This window comes from Carassius carassius, chromosome 48 (genome assembly GCF_963082965.1).
Source record: "Carassius carassius chromosome 48, fCarCar2.1, whole genome shotgun sequence".
Classification (NCBI taxonomy): Eukaryota; Metazoa; Chordata; class Actinopteri; order Cypriniformes; family Cyprinidae; genus Carassius; species Carassius carassius.
In genome coordinates, this window is record NC_081802.1 from 4,785,564 (window position 1) to 4,801,439 (window position 15,876).

The 15,876-nt window shown below is 36.4% G+C and overlaps 1 protein-coding gene and 1 pseudogene across 2 annotated transcripts in view; one reads left to right on the plus strand and one right to left on the minus strand.

Annotated features, from left to right (window-relative positions):
• The window catches only part of cenpp (centromere protein P), a 56,736-nt gene that overhangs the window by 38,852 nt on the left and 2,008 nt on the right, over nt 1–15,876 (plus strand). For both annotated transcript variants that reach the window (XM_059544197.1, XM_059544198.1), the window contains exons 7-8: nt 14,104–14,183; nt 14,384–14,475. In XM_059544197.1, the coding sequence (XP_059400180.1) occupies nt 14,104–14,183; nt 14,384–14,475 (172 nt within the window). The remainder of the gene's footprint in view (nt 1–14,103; nt 14,184–14,383; nt 14,476–15,876) is intronic.
• Nucleotides 1,813–7,310, minus strand: LOC132131305 (extracellular matrix protein 2-like; annotated as a pseudogene).

Here is a 15,876-nt window from a genome sequence, read left to right on the forward strand (position 1 = left end):
GATGCGCATGAAAATCGTATTTGATTTTTTGCACAGCCCTAACATCTAGTTAACAAAGCTAAACAGCGTTGCCCTTTGTGTAATAAGTTACAGAAACTGTTAAACGCACCAACTTAAATAATAAAATACACTTTCCGGTTGTGGTCCATAAACAAGGCCTTCTCCAGACAAAGAGGGAACTGCTCCATCTTTCAAGAATAATATTTGTGTGAATCCGGCATTAAACTGATTGAGATTGAGGAAGCTGTCCTCAGCAAAATGTGCTGCACATAGTTTTACATGTGGATTATAATTTTCGGGAACCGAGTTAAACATAAATTGTAACCATTAATCTCCAAGTACAGCGTCCCTGGGAAGCCCAAACAAAGATGATTGGACTCCGAGATGAAAATAACAGCGTTTCAACGACATGGCGACAAACACAAACGCAGCTCTTCCTCTTCTCCATCGGAGCGCAACAAGACCACGCCCCCTGTTTTGTGTATTCATGTGGTCGGAGGTTAGTCAAAAAAAGGTTTTAGTGACGCCATTACTGCAGGAACTAGAGGGATGTAGTCCAAACGGGTCGTTTTTTGTAGGCGAATTCTGTTAAATAAAATATCTCGCTTGGCATTGAACTTTGAGCTTTAGAATTTTACAGATATTATTTATACTCTAACAACAACAACATTACACACTAACTAAAGTTTAAAACATGGGATCACGAAGAACGGGACCTTTAAATTTTGTCATCCAAAGCTTAGCTTTTATCCAAAGCGACTTACAAATGAGGACAATGGAAGCAATCAAAACCAACAAAAGCGCAATAATATTCAAGTGCTATATTACTTTTTTATTATTGTTATATTTCAATATCACAAAGATTGTCCAAGCAATTATGAAAAGGAGACATTTCATTCCTAATTAAAAAAAAGTGAATCAAATTGAATCGTGAAATCTAAATAGTGAATCGAATCGAATCAAAATAAGAAATAAAAGTCATGTGACTAGCACTTGAGTCATTGATGCCATGGAGAACTTGGAAAGCTTCTGAGATGATTCCCCTTCCAGGCTCTTTTTGTTTGTTTATTCTTCCCCTCTTTTTAGTCGTAGCCTAAAATCACCGAAACCCCAGTTCAACCTCAGAGGCATTTTTCAGTAATCGTCCACATTTTGTTGCCGATGATGGAGTGAGAGCTCAAAATCTTTTGAAGAACTTGAGAAGGAGCGGAAGACTATGATGTCATAGTCAGATCATTAATGTGTTTCAGTCTGCAGTGATTGCATTAGCACAGGATTTCTGTCGGACGTTTATGGAGCACAGATGTTTTACACTGGGATTTTTTGAGGAAGAAAGACAATAGACATTTTAGGAAATCTGTTTATGTAATAGTGTAATTTAACACTCACATTTGGACAAAAGGAGTGATAATGTGAATAGAAAAACACATTGGAAAAGTCTTTATTGAAGCTGTATTGGTTTTCCCACTGAATTCTGAACTAGGCAAATACAAAACTTGTCACTTAAATGATTCTAACCATGTAGATATCTTGCAATTATATATAACAGTTGTCAGTAGTAAACGTAGTAAAAAAAAATGCATAATGTAAGCAAAAGGTTGATTTTAACTGCTTTCTTTTATAAACACCATGCATCCTGTTTGGCATCCTGAGGCGGTGATCATGTTCAGTCTTATCTGACTTATAAATAAAAGCTAATAAAACAAAACTGAAAATAAACATCCCAAACAGATATTTAATGCAATTTTTGGGAGACAAAAATGACAACTGCACGTTTCAGAAGGAATCTAGTTTATTAATGTCAACGGCCTTTAGTGATTTATGATAATGGCACAGAAGCTTGCAGTTATTTAATCCTCTGAGGCTTTAACACAACACTAGAGAAGGAATGGACGCAGGAGAAAGACGTGGGTGGGATTTTCCGGGAGTCAAGGAAATTGTTCTCGAGGCGAAGGGCAACTAGATGAGAGTCATCCTCATTCAAGGGGGTCACAGATAGCATCTTCTGATATGTGCCTGTTGGACATAAAATCACTCATGACCTCAAGTCTTTGTCATATATTGAAAAAAAAAAAAACTTTGGGGGTAATTTTCCTTTTTTCAGAAAATTGATCATAAATTGGAATGCAATCAGTACAAATGTTCTGCGTCGATACCGATGATTTAGAATGACATTTGCCGATACAGATACTGACTGATAGTTTGGTGGTTTTGCTTTTTTATACCTTCAAATGAATCATTAATTACATTGTTTTAAATATGGTGCCATTTCAAGTTTTCCTTTCTCTTTGGAGTGTTACAAGCTGTGCATGCATAGATGAGATCCCTAAAGTTGCAATGACTAAAGTCTCAAACCCAAAGAGGTATTCTTTATAAAAGTTAAGACTCGTGGAAAATGTCTTTTTTTAATCTTAAACCACATAAACACATTGCATTACACAAAATACACAAAATAATTTTCTTTTTAGCAACATATGACCCCCTTTAAAAGTAATTCCACAGGAGACCTTTTCTTCACACACAGCTTGAATTTAGATGCATTTTTATTGACAGGATATAACCAGTCTATATTATTATTATTATTTTTTAATAACTGGACAAAGTCTGATAGCACAAACAATCGCATTTATTAGCCAATACTGATTATCAGATTGCATCCCTTATCTTGAATTAAGTTCTTACCATACTGGAAGTTGTTTTTATTTATTAAAGATAAACCTTAAAATTAAAACAAAATGAGCGATGTACTTTGTGTAAAGGTCATAGAACATTGTGCCACAGGAAATTATGACAAAATCATTGCTCTTTGCAGGAGGCAATCAGTGTACCTTATTTTGTTGTTGTTAAGTCGTAGGAAATGTAAAGTTGTCATCTAATGAATTCCCATGGGAATAGATGTAAGCTGGTAATGGTCTAGACAGAGTTCGTTCATAGTGTTAAAGGTGGCTCGAAAGCGTCACCGTCCAGCTTGTTTTAAGAAAGTTAGAGGTACTCCAGGCCAGGCACCATGTGTGCGAACACGTATCCTGGAATGCGTTCGATCTGATTACTGGCAAGCACCAAGTGAATCAGCGACTTTGGCAGGAACGATGGAACCAGGTAGAAGTTGTTGTGCGATAGATCTAGAGATTGCAGGTTCCTTTTAGACAAAGTGAGAAAAGGTTGTGTTCATGTGTTTAAAAATGTGTTTTCACTCAGAAAATGTACCACTTTTTAGTTCTTCAAATTTTCAGTTCGCCACTTTAGCATGCAATCTTTGAGTGCAAAAACAAATTTGCTAAACATCAACATCATTTGGAACCAAATTTCATAATTTTTTATATGCAAAATAGGCATTTTATAAAACAAATGAGAGTACTATTTGCCTTAACATTGGTTTCGTTGTTAAACTTCTTGAGGACACGTGTACACCTGAGATTAATCCACGTTAAAGGTGCAATACTTGACTCATCTAATTTATTATGTCTTAGCACAACGGTGTTGATGTTTGTGGTGCCGTTTCAGAGATGTTGTTTTCAAGGTACAACTCCTAAATATCGAAGAGATTATGAAGTAAATTGTAGAGTTTGCTTCATTGAATAAAATAAACAGAAGCAGTTGTGACTTTTGATTTAATTTGAAGCAGCTTCAAATTTTGGTTTGCCATAATTGCTGTTCAAGTGCCACTGGTTTCCCACAGGTACTGTAAAACCAAACCAGTTCTGGTTTATAGCCCACAAACTTGTATGCAGTTAAATGAATAAGATTGTTTGACAGGATGTTCCTTAACTCCAGAAATAGTTCTCTGTTTTGAAACCTACCAGTAGAGATCCAGGTAGGCACTAAGGAATGAAATGGAAATGGTTTCTGCCTAGCCGAAGGTAAGTCAGATGTTTGAGGAGCTTAAAGGCCTGTGGATTCACGGTACCTTCACTGAGCAAGTTCCCCTCCATTTCCAAAATAACCAGATTGCCGAGACCTTCCAGGAATTATGAAGCAATTTTTGAAAATATTGTGTTTTCTTAGTACAAAATTAGGTAAGGAACATTTCATGCTAATATTAGCTGATTAAATGTCAGCATGTAACCTTTTATACATAGCAATTTCTGTAACTGTTTTACCTTCAAAGCTGTTTTCCCCGATTTATTTTTTAGATTGTTCTCATTTATCTTGAGCTCCTGCAGTGTTGATGGGAGCTCAGAGGGAATTCGTTCCAGAAGGTTTCCGTCCATGTACAGGCGAGACAGGAATTTAAGACCCTTAAAAGAAAGTTACATAAAAATGACGTCATTAATCTTAAGGTGTGAAAAATAAAGGTCACATACAATATGCTTTCGAAACCTTAAGTTAAAGTTTTCCACTTTGGCTTTCTGGGAATGCTTTGAATACTTATCTTATGTTAATGACAAGCATGCTTAAGTTAACTGAACAAGCGGCTGTTTGGAATTCATGGGCAGAATCTGTGTCTCTATCGTATATACGATCGTTACTCCAAGCTTTCTGATGAATTGACACAGTCTTGGTACTATATAAATACTTTACATTTTTCAATACTTCACCATTTGTTCAGATGATGGGCATATTTCTACTGGTTAGAGCCCAGTGAACACATCTTGAACAGATGCCATGGAATTTTGTTTTTATTTGAAAGTCTGTGCAAAAAAAAAAAGCATGACTAAAAGTGTCAAGTAGAAGTAGGTATAGTGTTTGTATTAGAGTAGGATTTGTGACTTCTGTAAAAGCCATATGGTTATGAACGGAGCAAAATGTTGGAGCTCAATACTGTTAGGGTTGAGGATGGTACTGTTTTGATATTGTCAGGGTTTGGCAAGGGAGGACCCAGATGCAGAATTAACAGGGGAAACAGTTTATTAACAAGTGTGGAACACAGATGATGCACTAAGACAGTCCACAATAGGGCAGGGCTCACGACAGGAGAACAGGCGGATCAGAAGGAGATGGCTCCAGACTCTGTGGCAAAAGGAGACCTTGTAGCAACTCAAGTAGGAAGGGCCTGACCCGGTTGAAGGAACCCCTTGTAGCGCCCCAATGTCTGTCAGGTCAGAAGAACCAGCGACCAGGGAGGATTCAGGAAGCAGGGCAGGAACCAACACAGACACAAAGACAAAACAGGGGAGACAAGAATTTGACAGATAAAAGTAAACTTGCAAACCAATGCCTAGGGAGAAAAGAAAACTAAAAAGGAAAAACAAAAAGTAATACTAGAAATAACTGGAATTAACTGAAAACAAAAGGATAACAATTGGAAAAAGCTAGGAATAATTAACTAGAACTACAAACCAAAATAAAGAAAACAGCAACCTTGCTGAAAACTAGAAAGAAAAAGGTGGGAAAAACCCCAAAAGGTTAAAGAACAAAAACACTAAACTACAAAGGCTAGAACTAGACTACACATGGAAACAAATGAAAACTAAAAAATAAGAGGGAACCAAATAAGATGCAAAATACTGATTAAAGAGTTCTAACAAGACTAAATATCCAAGCTAGAGACTGTACACAAGGCACACACAAAAACGAACCAGCAAGGACCAGAGGGAAATGAGCACAATATAAAGGGAGCAGATCACACAAGGATCAGGTGAACAATTAGACAAACAAAGGACTAAACAAGGGGGCGTGGTGATTAGAAACAAGGAGGCAGGACAAGGGGAGCACACGGCCAACATAAACAAAGACACAACCATGTGCTCAGGCACAAAATGAACAGAGACACATTAAACAAAGATAGGACAGACAAGACTGTCAGGGCAGGATCCTGACAGATATGGCTTTAAACTGTTATGGAAGAAACATTTTCTTCTCTAATTCACCTAATGTTCAGCTGGAGGAAATGAAGTCATTCATATGAATTTCTGAACAGAAGGGCAGCAGTGGAAAAGTACTTAATCTCAATTGCCCGAATGTTGCATGAAAAAAACCTGTGTAAATGAAACCCTGTGTACATATCAGTTTAATTGTACACTAAGAATGGGTCAATTTCATGTCAACAGTCAGATTATTCATACTTTCTGTTATGTGTCTATGAACATACAGCAGACTTTTAAAAATTACAACAACATGATGCAAGATTTCTTTACAGCCTTGTTCGGCAGCCTTGCAAATTATGTCAAGATATTACTAACAAGTTTTTTGGGGGGGGGGCTTTAAGATCTCTTCACACAAAGTCAGATGCAACTTAATGGCATGAACATGTACAGTATTTGCACCATTTTTTGCAGTACAGCCATTCAGTATTGCACCATATTTGTGGCATTTAAAAAAAAAAACCTTCCAAACCGTGAATTGCAGTTGGATCATTTGGGTGCTCACATGTTTCTAAAACGGTGTTTATGTGTTCGTTATTTGCAGTATGTGGTAAACTTGTATTTTTAACTTTGTTTTAAGTGATTGTGGGTCTATGCCAGATGACACAATCTTATTTTTCCCCAAGTCTAGCCACTCTAAGTTGGGAATGCCATTGAATGCTCCAGCAGGGATGGTTTAGATCTCATTGCCTGTAATTTCATAATGCATGACAGGTTATCAAAATCAGCCCCACTGGGATCTGTATACATGGACGTGGACTGTGTAAATACTAGTGTATATACTGATTTAGACTTAATTTCTTGCATGTGTCTTAGTTAAATGTTCTAAGTTCCATTGCAGCGCCTGTATCTCTTTACGACCTGTATTGGGGTTACGCGGGGATGTGGCCTTCCTCATCCTGTAGGCTGAGGGATTTGAGCTCAGGGATGGACAGCGGAGCCAAATGGTTATGAACAGAGCAAAATGTTGGAGCTCAATACTGTTAGGGTTGCAATATATAATATATAATAAGGCAAATTACTTTGATTTCAATATATACAAACAATGGACTTTTTATGTTGAGTTTTATGTTTAAATAACTCTGTTTGGACAGTAAAAGATGTCATCAGCTAGTCTTTGTTCAACTTGTAGAAATAGTAATTTACGAATAGTTAGTAGATTGTTAAACTACTGTCTCAAAGTATCATAGTTTGGCTTTGGCTCCTTTGTATTCTTGTAAGACTCAATAAAAATAGATCTATATTGTCCATTGCTTTCTGCTGTTCTTCCCTGCTGCAAGGCAGTATTAGATGTCTGTTTTCTTGCTCGTTTTGCTCCATCACCTCCTTCTCTATCTTGCACCAAGGGATGTCTCTGATGTTTTGCAAGGCTGAAGGTCAGACTCGCGAAAAAGTGAAGAGTCTCATGGCTGGCTGAAACCTGTGGGACAAAAAAAGAGGCATCTCAGCCCTAAGATTTCCTCATATAACTCTGTGAATGTATACTGCCAGTGTACACATTTCCATAATGATAAGTTTCGGCATCACAGGTGATACAGCCTTTAACGGCTTGACCCTGGAGAGCCAGACAGCTTTGAAGGAATAGTAGCCTTTAACACCTTTATTGTAAGAGTAAAGAGTAAAACTTATTTCGGTGTGTTGTGGGTGGTGTTTAGAGGACTACAGGAGATTTTAAGTATTATGTTCAAATGTAACTATCATATCACACATTTTAGGATAAACAGACTTGCTTTCAGTAATACTCATACTCTCAGGTTGTAGTGATGAACGTCAGTGATTCCGTTGTCCCATATTAAATTATCTAAAACATTCCAATAAAGCCATATGTGCGCACATATTGCTATTCATTATGATTTTTCAAGTTTAGTAATAGTGTTTATAGGATTTTTATTCAAACTGTTCAGTTTTTTGCAGCTACAATTCACCTCATAAAAGAACTTTAATATAATTTGCAAGACTTGGCTGAAAAAGTTTTTGGATGTTGTAGCAACCATGAAAATCATCATTAAAAGCCTATGCACACTCAAATGCATTGGTACTTGACTTGTAATGAGTCAAATGTCTGAAAGAGATGGTTTTTGGTTCAATGAATCAGTTATTTATTAACTTGGATCATTTCAATTCAATATGCAGAAAGGTAATGGAAACTCTTTATGCTGTTTTCAAAACTTTAAACCTGGTAGCAATTTCTGAATTGTAAACAATATATTAGTTTAAATTTAAGGGGTGGTGTTGGCGCAGTGGATAAGACACATGCCTTTGGTGTGAGAGATCTGGGTTCAAATCCACTGTGAGACACCAATGTGTCCCTGAGCAAGACACTTAACCCCTAGTTGCTCCAGAGGCGTGCAACCTCTGACATAAATATAGCAATCGTAAGTTGCTTTGGATAAAAGCATCAGATAAATGAATAAATGTAAATGTTAAGGTTTTAGTGGAATGTTAATGAAATGGTTATTATTTTAAATGTAAATTTCAATTATTTACCAAATACTAACACATTTTTTACACTGTGTTCAAAACTTTAAATCTGGTCACAGGACCAGGTGGTGGAATGGTATTGGTATTGGTATTGTTATTAGTTTAAATTTTTTTTTTTTTTTTTAAATGTAAACTTCAGAATTTTGAACAAAATGTTCAATTTAAATTAATAGTGGAATGGTTATTACTTGGTTTACATTTAATTGAAATTCTTTGTTGTTTTCAAAACATGCTATCAATTTCCAATTCGTTCAAATCAGATTTTTTTCAGTGTATTGTTTTAGTCAGTTCAAGACTAAAAGTAATAATTTAATTGTAATTCAGAAATTAAAGTTTTGAAAGTAGCGTAAAGAGTGTCTGTTACTTTTACGCTGTATTTTATTTGAAAATGTATCAGGGCATACATTATCTTTGATAATCACATGCCTCCTGTTTCAAAGAAATGTAGCTTACACACCGCTGATTTTCTTTTTATGTACAGATCTGTTACTTGCATCACAAAGCTTAAATATCTTGTAGAAGAAAAGCCAAGCCAAACAAGGAAAAGATGACAACACCGATTTCCCCGACTTACAGTAATGGGAAAAAAAAATAAAAAATCAACAGCTGAGCAAAGCTGATTTGTGTACAGGGGGCGTCTACAAACGTCACTCTGACCCTCAGGCAAAATCATACGGTTAACATTAAATCAGAGCTGCGGTGAGATGGATGGAGCAAAAAAAAAAAAAAAAAAACCTTTAGATTAAGCTCTTTAGGATGACCAGGCTCAGATGGAAAGAATCTATAAAACCTACAGCTTAGAGCGAGAAAGAGAGGACTGAAATATACTTCTGTGAGTAAAAATATCCTAGAGAGGTGTGCATAATATGGGGTCCCCCTGTCAACCCTGTAAAGGAATAATCACTTTTACAGTCCTGCAGCTGTATGCTAGTGCTTCAGCGATGAGACAGATCTATTTCCGAAAAATCATTTATCATCACTCCAGCTGCAAATGTCTCAATGTTAAGCGAAGAAGTTCCAAACTGTATGCAATGAGAAGTTTTAATCTATAAACCCATAAAAATGTGACATGCACGGACGGAAAAGGAATACAATAAGTGTTGTACAAAAAAGTGTTTTACTACATTACTTAGGGTGAGGAGAGAGTCGTTTGTACGTTACCATTGGTTTCAGGCAGTTTTGTGAGGCCAGATATTTCCGCTCTTTCCTGAAAAACTGTGGGATTTGCAAGCAACGCAAGATGTGTGTGTGCATCTGCTCCGCAGCAAGAATGCTGATAAATGTCAGAACAGACGTTTAGTTGGGACTCGCTCGGGCAGAACTTCTCCTGTTCTGTCTCAGAACGTTTCAGCAAAATGAGGGTTGTGACAAGACGAAAAAACTTGGTGATTTTGTTCGACCTAATTACTAGGCTAGGACTACTGTATTCAAACAAAGAGGTGGCATCTGGCTTGTCATTACTGAATTGGGCTGTAAATGCACACATTGTAGCTTCAATACGCTGATCAATATGTCTGGACTGGTTTTCCAGCTTTTCTGGTTGGGTTTTCAAGTCAACCCCCTACTGCCCAATAAGACAGCCCCATCTCCCATTTCAGAGGGTGGGCATGTTGAGCCAAGAAGAAAGATCTCATCTTTCTCGTCTTTGGGTTTTATACACAAAGGGTGTCGTGGTCAAGCAGTTGCGTGCTATAATTAGATTGGTATGCTCTCAGGTAAATCACATCTATTGTCCATTCTTCTCATAATGACTCGAAAGAAACCAAACTCTTGAAGAATATGTAAATGCATTTAGTATCTCTATAATATATGATAAAGATGAATCAGCTATATGGCTGTGATTCAGGGAAGAAGCTGATATCCAACCAACTTGCGTTTTACACAGAATATGGCCAATTAGTTTGTATATCTTTCTCTGCCAAAGAAAATATTTCCAAAGGAAGCAAATCATGCTTTGCGTGACCTAACTGTTGTATAATAAGATTCATGAATATAAGATTTATTTGACAAACAGTGAGGACTACTTGGTGTATTTTTACTGTTAAACTCACAACAGATGCACCATTGTTATTTTAGTAATTTATCACAATAACATTTTATATTAAAGACCTTTTGACAAAGATAATGCAAGTTTAAACAGTAAAAACGCTGTTGTGACTAGAACATTTGATTCATTGCTGTAGACAAATGTCTTTTAAACACATTTGTGTAGTTTAATAGCCAATCCTCGTGAAGATGATGGCTGAAGATTTGGCAAATCAGCCGATTAAATTTAACCTAGTTTTGAATTAAACTATTAAATGTTTGCAATGGTAAAATGTAGTTCAAATAGTCTTTATGCTCTTAACAGTTTGACATTTTTGTATATAACTTTAATGAAACTCCACATAGTCTTCAATAAGCAGAAATGACTGCATACTTTTTTTCCCCAGTCAAGTACTGACAAACTAGCAGATGAACACATGAGTTTGAGACATTTTCCAGAGCTTTCAGAATAAAACAATCTCCAGATTTGTTACCTTGAGATGCTAAATTGCTATCACATCCAGCCTTAGATTGAAGCTGATATCACTCTTACACAACTCCTTGCAACATCCCAAAGATTAGTAGTGAAAGTAACCTAAGAGTTGTACTGCGTGCGTGGGATCTTTCTGAATATACAAATGATTTTACAGCCTAGTCCTTGTCGGTCCTTAGTGACAGAACTGTAAATAGATGAGTTTTATGAGACATAGATCAAACGAGAGTTTAACTGTACTGTGAAATGAATGATGTAAGATGTTTCAGCACCATAGGATGTTTTGACTTTCCGTCAGGTAATGACCGGAGCTCAGTGACTCAACCAGCTGGAATGAACAGCTGCGACTGTTCACTGTTTGAACTGCCGTGTGTGAACTTTCTTTATACAGGCTCCTGGTCTTAATTGTGCATGATTCATTGGTGTACATGAATCCAAAGAAAAAAAGACCATCTTCAGTGTTTTTCATCAAAATAAATGCACTTGCTCCACCTCAGAAATGACTTTCCTTTTCAGATGACGCCAAGAAGTCAATCCCAAGTTCAGTCCCATCCTTCCAAACTACCTGTCCTACAGAAACCACTTTTCGACATCAAGTGCCTCCCTACAAACTTCTTTGAATATGCTGTTGCATCATGGAAGTAAAATGGTTCTACCTCAACTTTGTTATGCACATCTTCAGTTATGAGAATAGGACGTTCTTCTAGTTCTGTTTAGTTGTGGACGTTTTTGTCTTGAATAAACTCACCAGAGGATGTTGAATTTAGGATGTCTTTAAAAAAAATCACTATTTCCACTGATGAATTCCATTGGTTAGAATGTTCTGTATAATGTCACGGTCCATTTGAGATGTAGTTTAAGGCTCTTTCACACAAGCCTAGCACCGTAATAATGTCTGTCAAAAGGCTGGACTGTGTTTTTTGTTGCGTTTAGACATCTCTTTCCACTGCGGTGATGTCTGTTTGCTTCAGCATCTGGTTCAGTATATATTTTCTTATGGAACTTTTCACATAATGGAAGATTTCATGTTGTGCCAGAGAGCTTAAGTACTCAGCAGTGGCATGTGTGTAGTCAGCGGTTTTGTGTTTCTTTCCTTTTAGCATGGTACCTCAATATCGCCCTCGAGGCATTTAGATTAACAAGTCAGTTCCAGGTCATCCGCTGTTAACAAACCTGGGTGTAAATTAAACAAATCTTTAATCGGTGCAAACTGTGGTATGCTGAACATTTAAGTCCTGTGTTTCTGAAAATACAATAAGTGTAAAAACTCTTGAGAGTCCCAAAATTGCATCTTTTCTGATTTCTCGGCTCAAGTTTGTAGACAATCCCTCACATCCAGACGGTATTGGCTTCTGGACAAGCCCAGAGACTCTGGTTGGTCTGTCTGGTGTTTTAATAACTTTTGACAGGGATCCGTGGGGAGTATAACATGTCGTTCCAGGATCAGACAATGGAGGTATAGAGTTCAAATAATGGTTAGGTTGTTTTAAAGGATGGTAAATTAATGGCTTAGTTCAAGGAAGCCTTTGGTCAGACCAGTGTCAAATTTATGAAAAAGAGTGCTGTCTTTTAAATAATTGTTGAACGTTTTGGGTTAACAAGTAGACAGAAGCTCTATGAAGTTATTTATGATTGGTTAAGAGTCTTGAAAAATGCTTCTTTAATGTAAAAACTAAAATTTATAAGCAAAAACATTTGTATGTGCAGAGTGAAAAGCATACACCAATTTGTATATGTAAAATATAGTTTTGCATAAGTGCCAATCTCCATCTCCATATTTCAATCAAATTAATTTGATCGCTGCCAAAAGTGTGCAATGAACAAACTGGAAAGAGTACACACATTGTGACTAAATATTAATTACATAACTCATCGACTGACCAGAATCAATGTGTAGGTGTAAAAATAAACATTTACAAAAATGTAAATGACTCGCTCTAAGAACATAACAGTGTTTATTCTTCACTGGACCACAAATTCAGACAGGTTTCGAGATACTTGTAGGAGAAAGTCTTTGTGTTTACCAAAGGGAGCATCAAGTTAATGGTGTAACTGACAGCATTTTCCCAGCTATGTAATGTGGGGATTAGGAAAAAATACTGGAAAGCTTTGATGTCCAATGGAAAAGTCTGATGGATTTGTCTAAGGCATTTATGACGGTCGTGCTGGTTGATTGTGTGAACATGGTGTGAATTATTATTATATGATTTTAATTAGCTAGTTGAAATGCAGACAAATGAGGAGTTAAATTTATTTAATTAGATGTCTTAATTACTTATTAAAACACATACAGAGTGTTATTACATGTTTTAATATGTAATTAAGGGACAGGGTAAGTAAGGGTATAATTTCTAACTGTATTTAGTGGTTTCTACCAAAGACAGAGAGATGGAAACATTTCTCTTCTTTTATTTTATTATTTACCGTCAGCAAGAAATGGTTCTGTGTATTCAATCTTCTCTTCTTTGGTTTGAAGTCCTGAAAGTAAGACTATTAAATGTCTTCAGTTCACTAATTATTAAAAAACACTTGATATATTAAAGGGATAGTTCACCTAAAAGTACAGATGTTGTAAAAGTCTGTATTTCTGTGGAATAATCCAGATTCTTTTTCAATATAATTGAATCTGGTTTACAAAACTGGTCTGAATGGTTTATTAGGTTGAACCGGTTCAAGTTATTGTCTCAGTGAACTTCAGTCAAAACAGTAAACAGCTCATTACAGTGATAAAATGAACAAAGAATAAAATATCATATGATTCCAGAAGACTTTTTGAATTGACATTAACGTTCATGCTTTTAGCAGGCGATATTTATCCAAAACAATTTACAGAATAAGAACAAAAGCAATTTGTCAAATTATGTACCAATTTTTTGTACCAAGACTTTTATGGTTATTTTGGAAACTGAAAGCCATAGTTATTATTCACTTTGACTGTATTTGAATATTTCATTATGTTCTTGCCTGGACATTCTGCAAAAATTCACATTTTGTGTTACAAGAAAGAAAGTAAAAACCATTTGAAATGACATGAGGGGAAATAAATTATTGCATTTTTGAGTGATTTATTCCCAGTGCAGACAGTCTCAGACTGTGAATTCAGTGTATTCTTGCCTTGTTATGGAGCAAATAACGTATTTCCACTTACAATTACGCAATCATCTAAAATGTAAATTTCTCCACATATTTTGTTCGTATGTGTTTTGTTATCGGCCACTGTTTTGGAACCAGGTTGCTGTGGGTCAGATGGAATCTGTTGGGATTTTGATTCCTTTAATAAACTAACGGTTTGTTTGGCAGGAGAAGTACCCAGACGTGGTCAGCCTTCCAGAGGGATGCAGATCTGAGCTCATGATTATAAGGAGTCCTCAACTTCCCGGGTAAGTTGCATCAGCTAGGAAAGCCAAATGGAAATTGCAGCCTGTAACTTCTGCTGTTTGTCAACTGTTGATGGCACAAGAAACGCAAATATAGTGTCAAGCGACTACAAGTTCCTGTATCTTTTACTGGTGACCATGACTCATCTCTTCAGATTACATGCATGAAATACAGAAAGAGTCAATGGCTGTATGTTTCTTAGGACCTCCATGACCATATTCTGGAAGATCGATGTGTCCATGGAAGGAGTGGTAAAGCCATCGCTTGAGCTCCTGCTGAAAATGCCAGACCAGGGTAAGATTAACCATATGATTATGTAAGGGATAATGTTGCATCAGGGTTGACTGGCTTATCCAGCTTTTTAAATAGATTGAAAATCTTTCATGGCCATTTTTACTCCATTCCGAAACTAGCCATTTTTGTAGTGTATACTGTAACTAAATATAACTGATGGGGTATAACTTTGTCAAAATCACAAGAAAATTAAGTCAAGATAACTAGGGCTGGGTAAAAAAAAAAAAAAAAAGATATCTTAATATTAAAAAAATTCAAATTTTTATGGAACAATATCAATTCTTAAATCCCAGGAATCGATTAGTGTAGCCTGTTTTCAGTTACTGAACAGAACATTGATTTAAGGGCACTACCCAGTGCTTAATTTGTAAATTGCGAGGTCCCGGAACAAAGCGCGGTAACGGATCCAGCATGTGATTACAGGAGGAAGAGGTAACGGAACACTCGTGCAATCACATTGCTGGACCAGTTTAGGTGATTTAAAGAGCGTGCACCAGTTGCATTTAGTCTGTAAGGTCTTGAATAACATGGTAATGCCATGCGATTTTAAAACAACAATTTCCAGGACTAAAAACGTTTCGAAAAAGTTGTGGAATTTTATTTTCCAAATCTCTGTGTAATAGAGTTATATTTAATCAGGTCCTAAATTTCTGGGTGTAGCTATATCGCATGGTTTTAATAATTCTCTCAGCTTTCAAGTTTATTGTAAGGGAAATTCCTGCATTTATTTAACATAGATTTGAATAATAAAATAAATCAACACAAACTATTAGATTAAATCAGTCATTCGAACCCAGTCTTCGAATCCATGAACTCTCTCTGATTAGCGCATCTTGTCTGTACTAAAGCGACCTGCGCGCGCTGCAATACAAGACTCACATTTCGATCGGGACAGCTGACAAAACTATCACTTGACTAATCAGGTAATTGTTGCATGGTCACAAAAATGTATAATAGGAACACCTTTTAAGTATTTTAAGTCATTTGGTACTCGCGCGCTCCACAGGCTGTATTATATGCCCTCAAAGTCACATCCAAAGCTCGCGCCTATAAAGCTGCCTCGCGAGTATAATATGAGTTATTTTTCTTTTTTTTCTTTTTTTTGTTTAAGCATCCAAATACAAACAATATGATGTCTGATGGGTTTTGACAAATAAAGGTTAGGGTATAACGTTTATTGTTGCTATGGGCGCTTAGTTTTTTCTTGTTGTTTAATACGCTTAGCCAAAATCTATAAACGATTAAGCAATTATGCACAGCAGGATATTTAAAATGTACAAAAGTATTTTGGCTAGATGGCAAAAAACCTACTTCTCCAGTCTTCAAGAACACACAAAACAATAGCCTTAAGGTTGCTGCTAAGTGAAAGTGACGTGACATTCAGCCAAGTATGGTGACCCA